At 33.0% G+C, this 25,313-nt stretch overlaps 1 protein-coding gene across 2 annotated transcripts in view; it reads left to right on the top strand.

The window, feature by feature from the left end:
• LOC147063956 (protein kinase C-binding protein NELL2-like) overlaps window positions 1-25,313 on the top strand; it is a 152,762-nt gene that overhangs the window by 76,223 nt on the left and 51,226 nt on the right. For both annotated transcript variants that reach the window (XM_085958780.1, XM_085958779.1), the window contains exon 2: window positions 25,156-25,263. In XM_085958780.1, the coding sequence (XP_085814906.1) occupies window positions 25,156-25,263 (108 nt within the window). The remainder of the gene's footprint in view (window positions 1-25,155; window positions 25,264-25,313) is intronic.

Raw genomic sequence — 25,313 nt, 5'->3', positions numbered from 1 at the left:
CGCGTCTCGCTTACTCTTGAAGAATGAGATTGGAGAGACAATCAGCACTTTTACGTGTAAACAGTTGTCACGATAGTTTAAAATACTCACTATTGCTGAAAATAAATCCATGCACGTCTACAGGTGCTATAATTCGAGCACACTAGAAGAAATCGCAATCTTGGCAAGTTTAAGGTTAAATTGTTTTACTGTAGTAGAGAATTTTTTATTCAGTGTCTTTGTGTTTTATTGTTATTTAATTGTGAAGAAACTCCTATTATAATATGGAATCAAACTGTTTACAGCAACAATTATTCGTAAAATGAACTTTAACTGTTGAGCACAAACGAAACATACAATATAATATCTACTAAATTCCCTGCCTTTTTAACGGTGAAAAACTTAGTAAATTATCTTTAAAACAAGCTCAAACTACATTTACTGGGAAAATTCAAAGAAAATCGTCACACCTACATTTCGATATGCCATAACGACGTGAAAATGTAGCTATGTAAGGGCCCCTTTACAAATATAGAAAATTGTGGTATTATGCGATGCTTATCTGTAAAGCTGTAGAATTTTCTCGAAAGCCTGTATAATTTTATGGTATGGGAAACTTTTAAGTTTTCCCTTGATGTTTTTACGTACTTTCTAGTACCTATAGTTAGTCTGCTGTGTTTATGTTTCGTTTTCTATTGTGTATTTTCTGTGATGTTTTAGATTTTTTTTTCAGTTTGCTGAAAATATTTTTATAAAAAGTTGGCGTCGTTTTTATTATATTTTAATTGTATGTAAAGTTTTACAATAAGAACAAAGAAGTTTCAAAAATAGCAATTTTCATTCACATAAACTTTAAAACAATTGTAAAGAAAAGAATAAAATTGTTTAAAAGAAACAAAAACATTTATTTTTTTATTTTTATAGTGTATTTTATTAATAACTTATGTAATAATTGTTTTGTTAAGTAGTGTGATACAGATGTAGTAATTGATACTAAAATCTTTCACATATGTTTTACCGATACGTTTTAGATCAATATTTCTTTCAAAGAAAACTAATTCGTCATGTCCATATTGACATAAATAAATGGATGAGAGTCCTGGACCTTATGAATGTAAGAGGAAGCAAGATATCATATTAAGAGTATCTTTAGACCCGTATGCGATGAGGACAGGTGGCTAAAAAGGTACAATCTTCTTCTTATTGTACCATCCCCTAGAGGAGGTTGGCCACCATTAAGGCGGTCTTAGCTTTGTCATCTGCTACCGGGAACAGTTCAGTGGAGTTGGACTCGTAACAATCACGGAGTTTCTTAAGTCACGAAATGCGGCGTCGTCCTCTACTACGCTTACCATTGATCTTTATTTGAATGACAAGTTGGGGAATGCTGTACATTTGTCCTCTCATAATGTGGCCGAGGTACTGTAGTGTCCAGGTTTTGATATTAAGCAAAACTTCTCGGTCCTTTCCCATTTGATTGAGAACTTTAACATTTTTCACCCTGAATTTTGAGGGTACATATAGACGTAGCCACATCTCGAAAGCTTCAACTTTCCGTGACATCTCTTGGTTTAGCGTCCATACTTCAGGTACGTTAATAACGTGTTGTAAATACAATGACCCCCTTGTCATCTCACACGACGTAAAAGTAGAATAATTCCGTTGGGCAGGCCACTTTTCTAGCGTGTAATACACCCGAACTACCCAAGAACTTCTCTATACCGAAAACTAAATTTAAGAAGAAGGTTGGGAGACCAAGCTGCAGTATTGGACTGTGTATGAAAAGATACAGCATCCTTGGGTCTAAGGCAGTAGCGAAAACGTGCGACAAACAAATGACATAGAGACGGTCATGTAGATGTAGATGGTCAAGGCCTGCATAGGGTAATATTTCCGATGACAATGGATCTATTTCCCTATGTATATTAGTAGTTTTACGATATAACTCTCAAAATACACAATATGACGGATAATGCATTAACGTTTTTATTATAATGACAGAGTGGTAATTTTCCTTCTCGATAATTTGCTAGCGTCTTCTAAACGACCATCAAACTTCTTGCCAAAATTTTCCCCTCGAAGGGTTGTAAAGTTCACAACATGATCCTTTAATGCGTTTAAGGGTTGAATTTAATGAAGCCCACCCCCGTTGGGCTAAAAGCCGCAAGTCGTTTAACGCCCCGGTATGCCTTCGATGTAAATGAACGCAATATTGAATGAAGTTAATGCGAATTTAATTCTATTGGATGTGAAATTGATTTCATATAACTTATAAAGGGGAGCCTTGACCGAAGCTTTTTATATAATAGTATAAAAATTACATAAATTATAATATAACAATGAAATAATCTAAGATTTTATCATCAAAGCTTCTTATTTTCTATGGAATCGATCGTAAAATATCTTTATAGTATATATTTGTTAAATATATTATCGCCACCGCTGAATATATTTTTTTTAATCTATGTAATCTATGAGCTGATGGTCACATTGATAGATTCATATGGTTCGTTGGCTGATTTCAACATACGTACTGTTCTGAGCATATCAATTGGTTTAATGAAATACTTTCAATATGGTAATGTGGAGAAGTTCACATCGATTGAAGATCGGTTCATGGCTCAATAACTAGGTATTTACACTTGCGTCGGCTGAATAAGGTAGTCTGGGTATATGAGTCGCTTAGAATCATAACTCACATATTCCAAAAATCAAGTTTTGAGATAATCGCTAAAAACCAACAGAGCACTATTTTTTGTAATTAGAAGAACAGTATTGAACTCCCTAGAATATTAATGAGTGAGAGAGTCGAATAACTTTTTTTTTTTTTAAATATATATACCTAATACTCCTAACGTTGCAGACATACAGCATACTATGAGAAATAGAGCTCCCCGATTGGTTAGGAAGGCGTTGGTGACAAAACTCTATTCTTTGAAATATACGACATATTACACCAACAATGAACTTTGTCAACGATTTTCACATGGTTTAAATTGACTTTTAATACTCAACTATTTTTCGGTATATAGATTAATTCATTTAGAATCACTTGGCATATTTAACTAAAAAACGACAAAATTGCAATATGTGAGTTGTGATTCTAAGCGACTCGTATATAGAATGAACATAAAATGCTGATTGATAAAGTTCAACGAATTACTGTTCTTTTGTGATGACTGGGTTTTGTAATAGTAACCGAATAATGCTCAAAATTCTAACTCGGACAGAAATCTGTGGTTTCGGAGTCAGTTTGATTGCAGCTGAGATAATTGGTTTTGAAATAAATCACAGTTTTCAAAATCATCTTACATAGAAGTTATTTGATGAATATTTTTTATTTCTTTTACATTATTTATGTATAATAAAGTTTTTCATATTGTGTTATATTCAATGTTTTGAATAAGTAATTTAACGTAGAGATAAAAATGATTTTCTAATTTATGCGATTTCTACAAATTAAAATATCTATTTATTTTGCTTACATGTAATAAAATCTATGATACATAAAAAGAAGAGCACAATTTTTAATCTTAATTTCATAAAAAACGCGACGAACTTTTACACTGCAACCTTAGTAACGATAGTACCTGTATATCCATATAATGTAGTTTAATTTTATTACCAAATTTGAGTGAGTGTGGTGAATAGCATGGTCATCTATGCTACCAATATTATGCTAGATATTTTTTAGAACGATGTAAAAATATCTTTATACACTAAGGGCGCCGTGATACGAAAAAGTTCTTAAACCACTACATTAATATGATGATTATTTTAACGCCGTTTATGATGGAAAGTCTTGTGTTTTTCACCATATATGCTAAACTATTCATGTAGACGAGGCTTTAAATGTACGATAATTAATTCATTGGGTTATCGAAGCTATCGTGTACGACAGGTGCGGCGCATATTGATTGATCGGAAAACTAATTAACGCCTCAGAGCTTTTGTTGTAAGAACATACACGGTAATTATTATGCTAACACAGCTTTTGTGCTCAATTACACTTGGGGTATTGTTGCTTGGGATTATTGATCGGTTCTCCACTACCGCGATACAATAATTTGGGTTAACATCGATATTTGAACAATGTCGAATTATGAGGTTACTATGTTCGCATTAATAATAATTATCATTACTAATGGAAATTTTGTCAAGGCTTTATGCACATATAATATATCGTTTATATATTATACACGAACTGTCTTAAAGCTATGTCCTGAATCGCGTTGATAACATCGTAGAATTGTGAACTCGACTCGTTTTTTAATCTTGGAAGAAGATATAAAGTTCCAAGCAATCCATTAACATAAGTTATTGTAGGTATGATAAATACGATTGTATATGCTATTCTTCTCATTCTAGTGTAATCATATTCTATACCATAATAAAGAATGACGTGGACGATATAGCCTGGAGGCAGCGTTGCCAACTTAGCGTTTTTCTTACCAGATCTATCAATTTGAAAAGCATCTAGCTTGCAAAATTTGCGTCTGGCTTATGGCATTAAATCTAACGTATATAGACAGCTTAAAACTTCTCATCATAAAGCTAGAATATTATACCAGATTTGTTTGAAAATATTATAAATAAAATAAATGCTAAAATAGATATACAAAATAATGACTAAATTTCTTATCTGCATTCATTTTATGGGTTATATCATTAGTTGTAAAACACGAGATTCATATTCGATCTTTGATTTAGTAAAAACGATGTTAAGAATTATAACATATTTGTTTAAAATACTAGTTTCTAAAACTTGAATTTTGAGAAAATCTATCATTTTTTTCTGCTACCTAGCTTATTTTACGTTTTTCTTAGGTCGTATTCTTATTTGTCCGGTACAAATCTTGCAATCGATTTTTAACTAACTTCCCGACTAGCTAGACATTTGAAATTTTTAGAATATATCAGAACACGATGCCAATGCATATCTTTTACCCATCTTTAAGTAGAATTGAATTCATTTTTAGTTAATTCTGTTTTGTATTGAATGTTATTTCGATACCAGTATTGGTTGTAGGGAGTCCTAGCAACTAAATTATTAAATAATATATACGTGCGTTACTGTGGAAATCAATATGAAATGACATTTCATTATTCAGTACTTCTATCAAGTACAATTTTTTTTGATCGTTTAAGCTAGTCAAGTCAAGTTTATGATTCAACAGAAAATTTAAAAACGTTGTATAAAAAAGTTATTTTTATCTTGTAATTATTTTTACCTTATCTGTCATATTTTTGTGAATGTCATTTGGTAACATTGCCCGGAGTATATATATAATGTATCTCGTCATTTGTTATGTCATGGTAGACTCTAACGGGTGAACCATTTAGTAAGAGTGGGTAATAAAGTAATAAGGGTAGTAAAGTAAGCCCAACAGCTGAATGATATCCTGGATATCAAACCGGATGGTCGAAGATCGATTGGCAGGCCTGAATATCGGTGGTTGGGCGATGGCAACAAGGATGCGGGAGTGGTTATTACAGACACACTGACCCAAGATATGAGGAGATGCAAGAAGTTCTTGGATGAGGCTAGGACCTACCTTGATCTGTGCGGCTAATAAGGATCATAATCATGAAGAGGATAAATTATTATGACATGATTTATTAGATTGACAACTTCTTTCGGTATCAGTACAAGCTTTTACGTAGCTAGTAATAGTAAGCCACGATCGTTGGGTTTACAGTCCAGTGTGGATCTTAGCATATAAAAATATACACAGTGTGAGTGATATGCTAATGCTAATAGACCTTTGACGTGGGTTAGACATGTCATTCACTCAACCCATGCCATGATGCAAAATACATAGATTGAATGAAAAAAAAACAATCTTTACCTATGTTCCATCCGGCCGTGAGATTTTATCAAGAGACAATTATTGTTACCTGCAGGGAACTCAGAAATAATGGAAACTGAAATACCTAACGGGCAAGGAGACAGACAGGCAAACGATCTCGAATAAGGAAGAATACGGGATAAATTTAAACACGTGTCAAGAATACGTCATACGTCGAATACTGGCAACTGATCTCAAGACGCTCATTTAAAATTGGTGTATTACACACACACTATTGCACGTCTATAATGCGTGGTTAATTTTCGTATGACACTCATACGTTCAAAACCCTGCGTCAAAATTTACTGTATTGGTATATAGCCTATCGGAATTGTATTTATTATCTATTCTGTGGTTACCTCTGCTCCAAGGATGACTCTAGAACGTGAATGATTGACGAAACCGGCCTTGATAATATTTCTTACATATGTTTTAATAACATAGACTATGTAATACATATTTTGTATTTTAATTGCCATCATTTCTTCAAATACTCAAATAATTATTGTTATACAAAATAATAACAATACGGAAATATGTTTCTCTTTTCAATGTTTGTATTTCGATTGTAACAATTGAAAAATATGGAAACAAATAATCCACATTTTTATTACCGGCGAAGTAATAAACCAAACTTTCCACTGAATAAAAACGATTCGGATTCCGTTCAATGCCCTAATAATTTTGCTCGCTAATGTTGCCATAAAACTATTTTTTTTACTAAATAGGCTCTACAAAATAAATTGTAGTCGTATAAGGGTTTTAATTTTATTGTTGGCAATATTCCATAATAATTCTAATATATACAAAAATACATCTAGTAATAGACAACCCAAGATCTTGTAGTAAAATGTCATTAATAAATTTGGACACTTATGTTTCTTCATATTTCAAATCTTACCTGTTGAAACGATCTATATTTTTATGTTAGTCAGTGTTATTAATCCAAGAGACACGATTTAACATGGCGACATTTATGAAATTTGATATGATTTTAAGCTTTCGATTAATATCGGCGACCTTCTTTTCGCATTTTAAAAGCTTTTACAGTATTTTTTTATCGGCTATGAAGTCATTTCCGTTACCTTACTTCCATTCATAAAGAAAACAGTCTAGACGCGATAATACTATACAAAACATAGTTATATCTGAGCGTAAATATAAGAAATAAGTTCTCTTTTGCTTTTAGAGCTAGTATTAATTGCATTATCTGGCTTTATCATTTTAAAGTATAGTAACTATAAACAATATACATATTGATGGAATTCTGAGGATTCAAAGTTACGAAGTTTTCGCGGGGTTATGAACATCAGAATTGTTGTCTTTGACATATAAGTACTATTTCATTTCACGGTCTATGGATCGCTCTCTCGCCACATTACTGTCATTTTCAGGATACATCCTACTATAAGGCTTGTTTATAAACTAAATAATTGACAGTTGGTAGTGACATGCATACTGAAACAATATCTACTCTCGTATTATTATGCTACGTTGAAGTCAATATTTGAAATGGCTGAATGATTTACTGTTGATTATAATATTATTGTATAATACTCTAATATATTTAATTTAATATCAATATATTGAATTAAAATTGGAGACACGTAGTTCTATTAATAGATTTAATTATTTTATTTTAAATAAATGTATAGAATTTATAATTTGTGACAATATAGTCCGAGGTGGACTTTAATCTTCTTAAATAGGCGCGCACATTCTAATCGGTTTCTTACTCCCCATTTCCAAGACTGACACCCATCAAATCATCAAGTTGTGTCCTCCAGCATATAATTTCCTTCTTAGTATTATGGGTTTCAATCATCGATTGATTTGGATCAAACCGTTAAGGAATTTTCCACAATAAATCATACATTCATGTCTACTTCAATTGTATACAATAATGTATGATATCAAACTTATAGTTTTTGTAAAGAAATTGTCTTATTAAAATACATATGAGGCGCATATTTCCAAAAACCGATATTGTCCACATAATATCTTCAAATCTAATAAAAAATGTGTAAATATTCCATGTGTTATTTCACATATGTATTAATAATTTATAATCACAGCCGCCAAAAACTTACGAAAAAATAAAACTTCATAACTTGAAACCTTAGACTATAGATACATGTAGACGCCACCCATTGCTTTGCTAAATGAAGCTGCGTGCCGTGCGTTTGGTTTGTGGGCGAGCGAACGCATTCGTATACAAATGTTTGAGACCATAGACCATCTCGCTAGTGCTCGCACAAGTCGCTCAGAATTAAAATATAATTTTCTATTATTTTACGTTATATAGTATTTTAAGCGTTCAAAATGCAACCATTAGGTAAAGATATCCATGATTTAAGTTATTTTAAAGAAACACTAGGTCACTGATATTAAAATATATAATAATATACAAATAAATTATCACGAACATGTATCAACTTTCCTATGAAACGTAATACCATCTTCTTGCTTATCAGTACGGCTACCACATTTTAATACATCACACAGAACCATCGTTTCTACTTAATTAACTAAAAATATTTACCACTGACTTTATGTTTAACACAAAAAATATCAATTTTAGCAACACGCGCTCGCAGGTTATGGACGCTTAGCTATGCAACAAACTAAGATTTGGCGGCGACAGCATAGAAAACCATCTCACACATCTGTAAACCTTTTATCTTACTCTAGCGCGTGTCGCAGAAATTATAAGGGTGCCGAATACTTTCTCACTCGCACTTATGCATCGTTTTTGTTCAGGCCTTGCTTGAAACCGGTTAATTTAAATAATACAAATAAACGCTAATGTATCTAATTTTTTTTGTTACATTAAAGGTTGTATCGCAAATAAACCACAAAAATGTTGTTTATCACAAATAATTAATTGCGGAAATATCGGTATAATTATGTCAGTTTCGCTTTCGATTTTCAAGTGATTCGAATCTTTCATATTAGATTTACTCAAAACATACACATTGTGAGTTTTATCCCATCGATATGGTATTTTTCGTTAAACTTATTCTCCAGCGAAAGCTTTTTTCGTTCCCACGCGAGAGCTTTCCTTCTCATTAATCGGATAAGGAATATAATGTTACCATTCTGTTGAGATTATATCGAATTATAAATACCAGGCGCCATTTGTCCCGTTAAATTTGTTTTATTGAGGCTTTGTCTGGTTCCTTATTTTATTTTCGATCAATAAATACATTAGGATCGCCATACAATGACCCCACATGTAAATACACTATATTCTTAGTATTATTACGTTTACTAACCATATTAGCTCTTTGTTTCTTACTAGTTTCTCAGAATGTTTAAGAAAATTATCGAAGAAGTTTTTATCTGATTGTCGCTAATATGAGTTGTTAAAAAGCTTGTTAAGGAGTTTTGTAAATAGGAGTTTTTTAAAACAATCTTGTCGATTTAATGGCATGAGGATTTTTTTTATGAAAATAATACATTATATTGGGAAATTTATGTACTTAGTTAATCCAAACAATTAAAGAAGGATAAGGGAAGGGCCAGTTTCTAAATAGATTATTTACGGTGGTCATCCGTCCTTTATTTAAGAAAGCAGAAAAGGCGATTATTAATTTAATTTAATAAAACGCAAAAAAAAATATAGTAGGTACCTACTTACTTTTTCCATTCTTAATAAATAAATCAGGACCGGTTTCGTCCGCCTCAGAGGAACATTTTCAATATAAGTAGTTGACACATAATTATTTAGTTGAAAATGTCTCTCTGAGGCGGACGAAACCGGTCCTGATTTATTTATTAAGAATGTAAAAAGTACTGTAAAATTTTTGCGTTTTATTAAATTAAATTAATAATGCAATGTCTTTCATAGTGTTAACTGACAATTCATGGTGGAACTGCATTGTATTAGTTGATAAATTATTTGTGTAATTAAATAAAACACAATTTTTTAGTACTCATTCCACTTTATTATTTAAATTTTGTACGAAACCGGTACAAAATATAATTTAAAGTGGAATAAGTAGGTACTATAAAATTGTGTTTTATTTAACTAAACAATTAATTAATCAAATAATAATACAATGCATTTCCACCATGAATTGACAGTTAACATAATAAAAGAAAAGGCGACAACTATTCTTTATTCGTATAATTTCGTTGTATTGTATTGCAAAGTATAATATATGTTATATGGTTTATATGTCGCCGCTTTTCTAGTCGTAGTCATCATAAAACTTCCATTTTCCTCAAGTTCACACTATTATGTTTATCAGTGAGTGCTTTCCATATTTGGTATTCAAGACTGACTCCAGAGGGAGACATTCTGCTGGTCCTACCCATTCTTAGAGACCCTCAGAAGATAGATTCACTTATTATGCGGATAGTGGAGTTGGTTATCTTCGGGTAAAAATTCCATGTGAAGATCCATCTCAATATACCAATTATACGCTGAAAACTATAATAATTATTATTATAGCCGGCTTATTTTTACTCGACACTGAATTTATAAGTATAATTAATCGTGAAACTATTTTGTTTGTTGTGTAATAATGTGCTCATATTATGATGAAGACTTACGCGCACATCTCATACTATCATGGGTTCGATTCCTGTGACTGGGACAAATTGACATTTTAGATATAAAGTGAATTTTTAGCCCAATACATCGGCTGTATACAGTGGATTGAGCAATATATAATTTAGTCTCGTAGGTACTAAAATCGGAAAGGGATCTGTCAGCAGAAAACGCGTGGAATGCGGTAAACCAGCTTAACTGGCAAATCATTCTCATATTATCCAATATTTTTATTTCAATATTGTTGTCAACACTTGGTTTTTTTTATGTCATGTCGTGGATGCTTTGAATTTATAATTTCTCATGTTCATTGTTATGTAAAATAAATAATATTAATAATTTTAATAATGCAATTGAATTATCATTCATTTCGTATTTAGCATATGGAACATTCCCTTAAATATTAAAAATTTCGAATTATTTACAAATTAGTAGATAATTGATTAGAAAATAATAATAAAAACTAGCAGCCGTATGCTTTCCTCTCTTTCACCCTGTCACGACCCAGCAAGCTCGCGCCACTTCCCTTGATCCATTGCGAACTCTTGCGCCTCCCGCCATTCCAGACCTGCAGTTCGTAGATCGCTTTTGTAGCACCGCTGCAGGGTGAGGGAGTGCTCTTGAGGCAGCCGTGTGCATGAAGTCTCAAACCGCGTTGAAGGTAATCGGTGGATTATCAGCCAAATATATCATATAATCAGATAATTGATTACCTATTTAAGGACCTAATATCTAATGTTGGGACATTTTTATTTCATTTGAATTCATCAAGTAGGTACTAATCTACTGGCCTAGGATACTATAATAATATATAACTGAATAAAATTGTCGAATTGGCATTATAATGCAATTTGCTTTATTATCGATTACATATTTCAAATATCTGAATGTACCTACCTATAGTTTCCCTTATACGTTTCTAATAGAGTTAGTAAATCACAAATATATTATCATCTCTCTATAAGCTCTCTATTTTAGTAAAGCTCTAGTATGTTTATACAGATATCCTAAAAGCTCTCGATGTTGAATTCGTGATTGATTGAAGTTGAATGAGCGTATATTATTTCCGACATAGAAAATATCAATCAGAAAATAGCATTAACACTTGTCAATGTGGTGAAAAAATCATATCTCCCCTATTATTTCTTTTTTTCTATCTAGGGCGTTTTATGAAAAGAACACATAGTAACAGCTTTGAATAAAAGCTATTAACGTTTGGAAAGTTAGAAGATATTTTGAGACAATATATATGTTTTTAATTACCGAAGAATTGTGACTGGTTAATATGTTTAATTTATTAATAAGATGAAATTACCACTTAAAATCTTAATGGAATTCACAATTTCCATTTTGTTAATTTTCTGTTTTAGTAATAAAACCTTGAATATTCCGTGTATCACCAAAATTTTAATATAATTATTTTTTTTTGAATTATTAATAACCATGTCCTTGCTTTTTCGTACAAGGTGGTTGTTAGTAATTTCGAACAAATAATAATGAATGAAAAAGTGTGCACTATTTTGTCGGATCGCCCATAGTATACAAAAACTATTATGTTTTGATTTAGGCAGGGTTTAAATTGATTTTTATAAACTAACCAATACCATCTGTAAATTGTAGCCTTAGTTTAATAAAAACAAATACGCACAAGTCACAACCTAGCCTACCTCCACCTTTCGTCATTGTGTCTCATTATAACAAAACCAAAATACCTCTAATATACGTAGTCATCATATCGGAACTGTCTCTCGACGGCAACGAGACAGGAACTGCCCCACTATCTGTTACTTAAGGCTCCTCAGTTGAGGCATGGTCGAAAAAGATCGTGGCTAGGCGATGCGCGGATTGTGCAAATGACACGTGCCGAACGAAATATAATTTGTCATATAAATCCAACATGCGTCCATTAAATGTTCTGTTTATTGTTCTATTAGTAACAATAATAATATATTCAGTAACATGTTTTCTTTTTCAAGTAAATGGGTAACGTTTTTTAGTCATCTTTACACGATTTAAGAATTAATACCTCCGTCGCCATCACGAAACAAATTGACGTGTTCACAGCGATTGCCAGTCCAGCGAGTCCAACATTTCGTCGCACCTATAATTGAAAATTATTTGCCGTTTCACTGAAGTACCGTCTTAATAAATCAAGTAATTCGGACGCTTACAACAACAAAAAAATGATAGTCTACCTACATCCACATTTTGTACTTTGTTGTCTCCTATAAATTTCATTTTATTATGAATTGATGAATTAATGCACGGTGGTTTTTTTTAGAGCGCCATGCCTAAATAACACAATAACATAATGGGAATTTTGAAATTTTATTAGCACCCTGTACTTAATTGTTTTTTTTTCATGTACCTACATCAGCGATTTCCAAACTGGGAGGCACGCCTCCCTGGGGAGGCACGGAATGTTGCGAAGGGAGGCGCGAAAAGTTTCACACAATTAATGTAGCCACAGGTTTGCAATTTGCAAATGCTTATTTTAAAAAACAGCCGCTAGATATAAACCACATAAAACAGTCCTATAAAAGGTTGTTTGCAAACCTGTCTGAAAATATGGAGACTAATTTTATAATACCTCACTTCTTTAGTATATTGTGAAGCCCGCTGGCTATCTCGTGAAAAAATGAAATAAAAGGGTCAAATCATAATGTTGAAATTTGAGGCAAATTTGTTAAGGAACGATAATTTTGTTGTTAAACTTGTCTATTTGGTTGAAATTTTATTTGAATTGAAAAAAATGAGTGAATAAATCAATGCAAGGACCACTAATGCATTCACTGATTTAGAAAGACGAAGTGAAGGCATTCATAAAATATTGGAGCTTTGGAAATCAAAATTACAAAAAAAATAAGTTCGCCATATTTCCACTATTTCCGCCAGATACATTGAAGCAAACAAAAATCTATTTACTGAGTTCTTGGTTAGTTTGCTAACGCATTTCTCACGTTATTTTATTAATAGTAAAAAAGGTCGCCTGCGGCGCTGCTTTATTTCAAGGCTTTTAAATATGTGGTTATGCGTTGCAATTTGATGTGATACCTATATGATGATTGATATACTTAAATGATAATTTTTGATATATGATGATATTTAAAAAGGTGTCTGTATTATTTAATGAAATAAAGGGAGGGGAGGCGCCAAGATTAGATTTTTTTAAAAGGGAGGCATAGTAACAAAGTGTGGAAACCACTGACCTACATGATCATAATATTATGAACAAAGCCCTGTGACAACACGTTTTGTGTAAAATATAAAAACATGGTATAAACCTGTAAGTACACATTTATAATTGATTTTTAAATACAGAATGCTAGTAACTTCGATCTTACTACTTTATACGTAATTATATCCACATTTTTATACTTACGATAATAAATTTCCCTGCATCATTAATATGAATTTACTCAACTATGAAATGAGAGTTAATTATAAAATAAATACTAATAATCTCACCCTAAATTTAAAACATAATCAAAAATACAATGTTGACAATATTATATTGATGCAATCAATATGGCTATTTTATTAGTCATCGATTTCAGTAGGTATCCGATGATTTTAATTAGGTAAACATCACCCTGCGCAGGTAATTTAATACGTCATGTTAAGGGATGTGACAGAAAAGTTACCCGTGTCATTGAAACCGTTGAACTAACCGCAAAGCACGCGTCTAATAGTAATTATAGGAATGGTAAACTTTTATTTTTATTGCACAAGTTTGGCGCCCCCTTACAATAGTAAGAATTGGAAACGGCTGTATAACATTTTTATTCATGTCATGAATTTGTGAAGTCAAGCCGACGTTATAGCAAAACAAAATATCATTAGTTGGACCAAATAAATTGTTTTTTTTTTTTGTTGATCTGTGGAAACACATGGACAATTTTCCTGCCTCTTGTACCTTAGCTATATTTGCGATATTGACACGTCGTTGCCTGCATACCATCTAGGTACTTCTAATACGACGACTAATAAATGGCTCCGATTACCTTACGAAATGTCTGAAACTATGTAACACGTAAAATCTACATGAATTTAACTAAAAGTCTATCGTTTATAGTAAATAAATGAGTTTGGCGCAGTCCCGAAATAATGAAATTTGTAAGGACCATGCGGAATGAGAAATGTGTCTACATTATAATAAAAGGTCCATATTACATTCTCGTTCATGTCCTTTCAACATTTTTTGTCTCATTCTGCTAACGTATCAGCACGCGCTCCCCTAAATATTAACATATAAAAATACGATGCAGTTGTGGAGTATAAAAAAATAGCGACACCTTTTTTACCACAAGTTTTTTATTAACCGTTCGCAGTGAACCGATTGAACGTGTGAACTACTATAAATAAACATTTTAGAACATGGATTAATGATAAATGAGACCAGTTTCAAGAAATTAAAACAAGAATCGAGACATTCACATAGGCCCGAGGCAGCGTATGGTTCGCTATTATGTTTCCTCAATCATATTGAACCATAAGATGTCATAGAAATAGGGAGTTGAGGCTTTCGAGGTGTGGCTATATAGACGCGTCTTCAATTTTTTTGGACAAAATGTGACTGGTGAGGGGTGACAAAATAAATTTTCTTAAACAAATGGAAAAAAACCGAGAAGTTCTACCAAATCATGAGAGGGCAAAAGTTCAGCATTCTCCGACTTGTTATACAAGGAAAGATCTGGGTATATGTAGAAGTGGACGATGACGCTTTTCGTCACTTACCTAATAACCTCAGTAGTTGGTACAAGTGCCCTACCAAACTGTTCCGTGTAGTAGATGATAGGGCAAACATAACCGCATATAATGTGGTTTAAAAATTACGTCTGATTCGTTGTTGATTGTTCTGGCAGAACACACTAACTGGAGAATACTAGTTTTGAGTAATTTGACTTTGAAGTTGTCGTCTATCGAAGTCAATCGAAGTCAAAGAAATCGTCTATCATGTGAGTTTATTAAGTAATCGTAAAAAGGATGACTTTAAAATAAAGACTGTTTATTTAATAAAAAGGTTTCCAGACGGTAAAGTTTGAAATAAGGAACATTTTGGTATAACTAACTCAATTTGTCATTTTTTCGAATTAGTGTCTTCTGCCAGAACAGTGACGATTAATTCTACATGAATTAAATAAGGGTGTATATTGAATATCCGTCAATATCCGTGTCTTTTACTTATTTTATGTTTAATTGACTTACATATCTGTATAAAGTTAATTTAATTTCTTTAATTGTTCATTGATTTATCTACTATATCACTTACTCTTTTCCATACAACTACAAGGTTTGAATATGAACTCATTTTATTAGATTTTAAATACAAATGTGTATTCCATATAATGGAATGAATTACACAGGATAATGCTCATTAGAAAAAAGAGCTTTTATATTACTGTATCACTCTTGTCATTATGCCATGTATTGATCTTTCGAATAAAATTCAAAAACCAATTAAAAGTATTTTTTTTGTATTACGCACTTGTTTACAAAAAAATAACCACTAATATTGTACCATTACCTGTTATAAAACGATTTTTTTTTTATTTACGGTGTGTGATTCTGGAAAAGATACATTGATAATTTTAGTATGTACGTTGAAAGTTAGAATGTATGGTTTTTATTTATTGTTTATCGTGGGGGGCTCAAAATTAGTCATTGCTTCGGGTATCCACTTCTCTAAACCCGTACTGCGGGTTTATTCTATACACTGTTTTCAGTCCGCTACGGCAGCTAAATAGGGTAGGAAAGTATCGAATTATTAACATTAATTATTGTAACAATCACAATAATTTAGCTGTGATTGTTACAATAAGTGCTATGTTTTAACAGCACCTCTCTTCCCTGAGATAAATTTTAGACCGAGATAGACAGTTTTGACAGTTCAGTGGGTCTATTCTACACTCATCTACCGCTGAAGTGATAAAGTGATAGATATTATCAAACTTAGAGTAGGTTTGTATCAAAGTATTAGCACTTATTGTAACAATTACAACCAACATATTGAAATTGTTACAATAAGTGCTAATACTTTGATAGTGATACAAACCTACCCTAAGTTTGATAATATCTATCACTTTATCACTTTAGCGGTCGATAAGTATAGAATTGACCCACAGACGGCTATCTTATTGTAATTGTTACAATAAGTGTTAATAATTCGATACTTTCCTACCTATTTAGCTGCCGTAGCGGACCGAAAGCAGGGTTGTGTATATAATAGACCCGCTGACTCGTGTATATATAGCTACATAATTAGTATATCAATTCATTAATGGTCTGCAAATAAGCATTACACACTGCCCCTTTATCGAAGATATTGTGAAAACATATATGTGCAGCGTCGGGTGGGCCGTCACCACGGTGCGGTACCTTATACCAGCGTCGCGTATATAGTAAACAGACTGCGCGGTGAACAAACAGGTGAGAGGCCGGGTGTGGTCTCGCTTGGCAGAACACATACGCGATGGTGAATGTTACCTGGCATAATGCCCATGCAGTCATATCTTACCCGATACCGGAACAGGGGGAAGTAGTTTCACCTACGTGTGTATGACCATACGAACTAGTAAAATTCAAGGTAAGTATTTAAGTACCTATATTGCAGGGGTTTCAACTAATTTTTACAAAAGATCTACATTGGAGAAGATAAATCCTCCGCGATATATTTTTAAACCAAAGTAGAATCTTACTAAGAAAACTAAATAAAGCGTTGCACATAGAAATTTTTTATTTATATCATCATCAGCCTGAATCTATCCACTGCTGGATGAAGGCCTCTCCAAGCTTATTCCACTTCTCTCGGTCCTGTGTCTTCCGCAGAACTTTATCATTTCATCGATCCAGCGGCCTCTAGGTCTACCTTGCGGACGTTTTGTACCTCTTGGATACCACTGGATGACTAAATTTGATTATTACGATTGTCCCTTCTTCGAGCTATGTGTCCAGCCCATTTCCATTTGAGGTTTTTAGCAAACTCTATTACGTCGCAAACCCTTGTCTGTTCCCTTATTCACTCATTTCTGTTTTGTCCTTTAGCGTTATGCCCAGTATGCACCTCTCGATACCACGTTGTACTCTAATTTTATAGATCTCTCTTTTACTTATGGTCTATTTTAGGCAGGGGGGGGGGGAAACTGTGACCCCCCGGGTATTTTTTTGCGGCCCGCCATCATTAATTGTACTTCTGATTACGAATAACTTTTTTATAGTTTTTTAAAAAAATATTGACAATAGATTAAAATTTGTTTAGCAATAGTACGCGATCCATTTTTAATAGATATTGATAGTGTACCGACAGAGCTACAACTTGAGATTATTGATCTGCAATGTGACACTGATTTAAGAGAATTGCATCGTCGTGAAGAAATCTCTAAATTTTACAATGCCCTTAATTCAGACAAATTCGACCAACTTAAAGATTATGCAAGAAAAATGTTCGTTATTTTGGGATCAACCTATATAATATGTGAACAAACATTTTCGATCATGAACCTCAATAAAAATTCTTTACGATCAAATATCTCCGATGTCCATTTACAAGCAGTTTTGAGAATATCAACTACAAAATTAACATCTGAATTTTAAAAAAATGTTAAAAAATGTACAACAGTTTCATTCTTCTCATTTATTTTTTGTAATGTTTATTTTTCGTGATAATAAATAGTATATATCTAAAAATTGTATTTTACGCGGCCCGCCGCTCATTTTGTATTTTTGAATTTGGCCCTCCATCCAAAAAGTTTGCCCCCCCCCCCCCCGATCTAGGGCCTAGGGTTTACCTATGCTCTAGTAAGATAAACAAAATACATGCATTTTACTTGCCGGGCGACTGCTCTGCATACAGTGATATCAATCCAGGCATCTGAATCTGTCAACATATTTATATTGATTATTCATTAGGTACTATTTTTTATTTTATGAAAGACATCTGGAGATATTTTAATTTATTTATAATACGACATTCTTTATAGATATTCTTTATAGATATTTGCTAATACTACTTTATTTTGTAAAGCAAAGGTATTGCTTACTTATTACATAATTGGGTGAACTGATTTTCCACCGTTAAATTTAATTTAATATATTATTTTAAAAGCCTTTGAAACCCACACCAACACTTTACCCAATTTATTACTTCCTGCTGAGATGTTCCGTGACTTATTTTCACAGGCGAATTTTCACAGAACCAAAAAAAAACCAAAGAAAAATGGGTCGGCAATAAAAAATGTCGAAAAACGACATCATACGATAAGAGAGGTAAATTTTATTATTCATGATTCATGATATTGCTTCAAAAACCCTTTTACCGCGCGGAATATCGCTATCGCCAGGCATGAGTATGTAAATTTATGAAAAATCCGTCAATATAAAATGGTGTTCAACAGGTTCTAATTTGCATATTTCTCATTAGCTATTCAGTTTAGGTGACTGATTGTTCTAAAGCTTAATTAGGTTTAATAAATAATTTGATAATTTATTTTTTTATTTATGCACGCATTATGTATGAATATGAAACTAAATTGTGGAATATTAAAATAAAGCATTGATATTATTTAGAGTTGGAAGAATTAAAACGTTTACCGCCGTATTAACTAAACATTTAACGTTTAACCAGTCAAATGGTTTAAGTTACAATAGGTATATGTTGAACTTCCTAAAAATAATTACAAGATAAAAAGAACTTTTTATATACCACGTTTTTAAATTTACTGTTGAATCACATAAACTTGACAATTCTATGTTTTAATAATTTATGCCAAATAAGGCAATTGTCAACAAATCATTTTTTTGCTATTTTGCAACAAACAAACAAATATAGAATACTGAAATGTCATTTTGATTTCCATAGTAACGCACGTATATATTAATAATTTAGTTGCTAGGACAACCCCCTTAGCAACCAATAATAGTGGATTGGATTACGGATTTCTTCCGAAATAACTTTTCATACAAAACAGAATTAACTGAATATGAATTCAATTCTAGTTAAAGATGGCTAAAAGTATTAAAAGAATGCATTGACATCGTGTTCTGATATATTCTAAAAGTTTCAAATGTCTAGCTAGTCGGTAAGTTAGTTAAAAATCGATTGCAAGATTTGTACTGGATAAACAACTACCGGACAAACAAGATTACGAGCTAAGATAATTGTGGTAAAATAGTAAATATTTTCTTGATATTATTAACAGTATGTATAAATGTACCAAGCCATTTCAAACATGAAATCGTACCCCCGCAACTAAACCGCCATAAGTCCAAATTTACCTGTTTTGACTTAATTACTACGTTTCGTTGTCTATCGTTCATAGTATATGTACCAAAAATTTCATATCTCTAAGTCAACAAATTGAAGTCAAAAATTCATTCAATATCTAAATATATTTCAAAAACACAGTACAAAAATTCGAAAGGTAAAAACTTCAAAGCTGATTTTCTCTGTTTGACGTTTTTTTGGATTGTGGCAGTTTAGTTGCGGGGGTGCGAAATAACGTCTTGATACTTTTTGCAAAGACATTAAATTTTATAATGTTTGGTGGTACCTATTTGGGTGTTACCGCGTGTTTTTTATTTTGTTTCTTACCTAGACGTTTAGGGCTCATTGTAAAAGCCTTTCTTGATATCATTCGTTACAATGATCCCGAGACACTGAAAAGGGAAGGAGATTAAAGAATACGATATAGTGACAAGCCATGTGCCAAGAAAGATTTAATTGGGCTTACAATCGACTGTGAATCTTGGCCGCCTCCCGAAATTAGTCGGAATAAAAATTACGCCCACGATGGCCAAGCGGGAACGTGTCAGCTTATGATCATGCCCTCCACATCCTGAAGCGGGCCCCCAGGCTAGGATCTTTGGCGGTCCCCCCGACCCATCGCTATGGATAAAGGCAGTGTGATGCTCTATAGTAGGGTTTTCCAAATCGTGTAGGTAAAATTAATTGTGTACCTACCCATATTTAGTGTTTTTTTGTATATTTTAATATATCCATTTGAATTATGGAGTTGTACCGTACAACCACATAATTTTTGTTGACTTTTTTTTTACTATTAGAGCATATTTGTGATCTGTGTTTATCTCACTTATCTGGTCGACTCGCCTCGCCGGGCCCTCAGGCTAGAGCCCTGCCACCCCCCCCCCCCCTTGTGGGGGCCATGCTTATGATGTCGTAGGTCCCGGTTTCGAATGCCGGGGTCTGACAAAAATTCACATGTTGTTTTTCTATGTGTTTTTGGATTTAGAATGTGGAGCTAATAGGTTGAGCATGTTGCTAACATCCATTTATCGTACAAATAAAAATCTGTTAATACAATCTCCACTATATAGCGGCCCATATGATCCTCTTACGATCGAACATGGTAATCATGGCCCCCATATCCTGAAGCGGGCCCCCAGGCTAGGATCTTTGGCGGGCCTCCCAACGCATCGCTAAAGATAAAGGCAGTGTGACGCTCTACGGTAGCGTTTTCCAAATGGTGTACCCAGTAAAATTAATGAGTACCTATATTTAGTGTTTTTTGTATATTTAAATTCATCTATTTAAATTATGGAGTTGTCGAGTATCGACACACAATCAAAAATTGTATCGTACAACCAAATAATTTTAAATAATAACAACATTTTTTTTTTACTATTAGAGAGAATTTGTGATGTGTGTTTATATCACTTATCTGGTCGACTCGCCACACCGAGCCCTTCCTGAGCCCGGGCCCCCAGGCTAGAGCCCTGCCAGCCCCCCCTTTGTGGGGCCATGATGGTAATGTGATAATAAAAATAAACCACGAGTAGGTAAACTGCACGATAGTAGCTTTGGAGGGGTGAGGTAATGTGCTGGTAGATAAATGCACGCATAGATCCAACGGTTGCCTATCTTATTGATTTGGGGGGAAAAAATCAAATCTAATTAGTTTATTCCGTCATTCTATGCATATCTCTACTTATTATTACCGTATTTCATCGCTAGTTTAACGCAATCTAAAGCAAGAGTTAATATATCACTCTTATCAACCTAGTTCACTCGGTGTGTTTATATGTATTTTTATTTTTTGTATTTTATTATTTACTCATTATATTAACCCTGTATTTTTATTTCAATATTGTTAAGACTTATTTTTATGTCATCTCATGAACGGTTTGAACTTATAATTATCATGTTCATTAGATATTATGTAACATAATTAATAAACTTGATTTTTTTAATATCGATTATTAATTATTATTAGAAATGAAATGTCTGGTGTCACCAAAGTAATTAATAAACATAGTATACCACGGTGGTTTAGTATAGGTACTTAATTGGAGTAGACGTCTTCTTAAAGCTTCCCACTAACTTCTCAGCATAAACCCAAAAATTAATGCATGGCAGGTTCGGTCACCCTAACGCCAGTTTGCCACCATATGGAATTTTATTCGTAAGGGGTGAATTACCGTTTCTTTTGCGGGGGACTTTAATCACACTCCATAATATAAGCAAACAGATTTTATAAGTGTTATGGACCGATAAGACAGGTTCATTTTTTGTTTTAACACAAGATTCGTTTTTTTAGATGATGTCTCCACGATGCAATTAAATTAGTTTCTGCGAATTATTTAGTTAGCTTCATTGTGCAGTGATAGTTTTTTTTAATAGCGGGATATTTCCAACAGACACGTATTTTTATCATTCTGATGTTTTTAATTATAAAAATCATTGCAGCACAATTAATGTATTACTGTATTTTTAATACACCATAACTATATTTTATCATACATGCTAAATTTTACAAGGGAGCTTCCAATCCTGCTGAATTAAAAAAAACATTACATAGGTACTAAAAAGTCGTTACACCGATATAAAAGTATCGATAATTAGTTTTTTATGATTTTAGCGAGGTCTTGGCTGCTTCTCGCTGTCATATCGCCTCTTCTAATCTAGAAGAGGATCCACCGATCAGGCCCTCACTCCAATTCTGTTAAAGAACTTTACAATTATTCTGCCAAGCTCTTCCGTCTTACTCACCGTCAGGGCACCTTTCAATTCGTCGACATTCTCAAAGATATCCACAATTCGCAGCTGTACTCTGTGCCATTCATATTTAGGGCATTGTACTGCTATATGTACAATGTCCTCCTAAACGTCACATTCATCGCAGAGCTGCGAATCACTTCTTCCCATGAGGACATCACATTTTCTACCTTCTTACATTTTTCTCTTCAAAGGAGACTACAAACCAGGGCACCGAACGTGGGAATGGTAGAATGGGCTAACTCCATTTCACCTTTTCTAGAGATGCACTGTGTAGTTTAGATTTTAAAAGTACTTTTTAAGTCGATAGCTATTTTTATTGTAACACCATTATCAAGATTTTGTGTATAAAAATATAATTTTTGTAGCCTTGAAATAAATGCAGGCATTAATCATTAAGTTTACCTAAATTAATTCATAAGTGCATTAGCATCGGCCGCCAAAGGATCATGTCGTGACTATTGGACAGACTTGATCATAAAAGATAGTAGATAATAATAGCAAAAATCAAGACTAAACACACAAGTTTAACAATTTTGCATTCAGACATTTTAAGTATGAAGTATAAAAATCCTATCTTGACTTTTAAAGCTACGAATCGCGTGTTCGGTAAGGTTATTCACCTCTTTTATCAATAAAAAGAGAAATCATTGAATACTTTTATATGGAAAACCAATGGTATTTTCTAAAGCCGTTATGGTGGGTACAGTGTTTCACGGTGACGATGACTGCCTCTTGAGCGGAGGCAATTATAACAAACTAAAAGAATAGAAATAAATACTTAGACTGAGATCAATGTGGCATATTATTGTAACCACCCGCAAATTGTTTTATCATATTCGGTTTAATTTTAAATTTATTATTTCATAAAAGTTAAGTATTTATGAGTAAATAAAAAAGCGTTGGTTTCTCACGCTCTGATCTCATTATTTATGAATAGGATAATATATTGATTTAATTGGTGATTACATGGTACATCTCCATTATAATAGTTTTTAAAACAAGTTTTTTGTTAATTCTACGATATTTCAATTATTTATTTTGACAGCTGTTTTGGGTTATGTAAACATTTCCAGAATGAGACTAAGATAACTAGATAGAAGTTAATAAAGGTAAAGCTAGAAAAATAAAAGTAGATAATATCATCTTTAGAAAATTCTCGTTTTTATGAGTCAAAGTAAACGTTAAATTTACACTTTGTATCAAGGTTTTGCCAGTGTGTGTGTTGCATTGTATTATATCCACATAAAACATACATCCACGAACATATACAAAAACATGGATTCATAAGACTTTGAATATGAATCAATAATAAACATCCTTAAATAATAATATAAGACGTTGTAAATTTTTATAACAAAAAGTTATGCCTATTTTCATGAATCGGTATTTATATCTGTAGTATTTTATCAATGTATCCTTTTACCGTGTTAAAATATCTTTTGCAACAAATCACTTATCAATTAAAGAATTTATATAACATTTTAAGTCTTCAAAACTTCCGTGTGTGTAGGTTTAGGTGTGCAGTTAGTGCAAGTGTTCGTCTTACTTTGGCGCACGACATTAGCGGTCAAATTACATGGATCACACGTTCTGTATTAGTGCATTACGCTTTTTATAGATAAAAAACTATACCGGTTATTGTACCAACTGTCACGAAAAAACGGGGGAGAAATTACTGTTTGAGTTATTTTATACAAAGCAATATAGTACTTATGATCCTAGCAAGGTGTTGACAATGCGAATTATATTCTTAAAGTTAGGTAATTAAAATGATGAAAGGACGTAACTAAAAACATGATGACGTCGTTGTTACATAATAATATGGTATATAATTCGTAACTGAACTCAATCCATTGATATTATAAACTAACTATCTACTTATAATATAAATAATAAAAGTCAATGGGGGGAGTTATGTTAGTTAGGTACTGGAAGAGAAAAGGAAGGTCAAGAGACATTAACTGCGGTGGTTGGACTGTATAACGCACAGTAGACCATCAATTTTATTATTATAAACATAACTATGAAACGTTATATATATACTCGTATATATATATATGTTAACAAGAGTTGAGGCCAAGCAATACTCACACAGATGCATTGTTTACAAAAAGGATGTTTCAACGACATCAACGTATACACATGTTGTCCTCTTTTCGCTGTAAGTAGGCGTAAGCAAGACAAACGTATGTTTCTCATAGACGTTGTGCAATGCCTGTTGCTTCAGAAATGCAGCAATAGACACAATCTTTCGTATCTGTGTTCGCACCAACTCTGGCTGAGAGACATATACTTGCATGTTGCTTGTCAGTACGGCTGCCAAATTTAAACACAACATAGTTAACTAAATTTTCTACTAAATTGACTAAAAATAAGTATCACTAACTTTATATTTAACACAAAAACAATAGGTTTCAGCAACACGTGCTCGCAGTTTTTAAATTACTGTAGTCATCCAAATCCATATTTACCGGCGACGTGTACAAAAAATATTTAATTCAGCCGTCGAAATTGTATCTTACTCTGACGCATATTGTGGAGATATATGCGTGTCGAATGCTTCCTCACTCGATCTTATGGTTCGTTTTTGTTCAGGCCTTGAGCACAGCATTCCAGCGGTCGAGACAGTGGAGAGTGTAGACCTATTGGGTTGTAGTTTTTAATACAATACTTGATGATGTAACTGTTTTATTTATATGATATAATTTCTCCCCTTTCCACTGCATTTAATTAATAAATTCTTTTGTTTGTATTTGCAGCCGCTGAGTTGGATCTGTTGGGGGCGCTTTCTCTGCACAATTCCTCGCGGCAGGGCGTCTCAGTGGCGTCGGGGCCACAGCCTCTCAAGCAGGCCTACGCCCTCCAAGGTACATGAACTATTACAATATCGTTTTCAGCGCTTTTATTCTGATAAGCT

This window comes from Rhyacophila brunnea, unplaced genomic scaffold (assembly GCF_057557595.1).
Source record: "Rhyacophila brunnea isolate RB1 unplaced genomic scaffold, BYU_Rbru_1.0 scaffold_8, whole genome shotgun sequence".
Lineage (NCBI taxonomy): Eukaryota > Metazoa > Arthropoda > Insecta > Trichoptera > Rhyacophilidae > Rhyacophila > Rhyacophila brunnea.
This window is presented reverse-complemented; position numbering and strand designations above follow the sequence as displayed.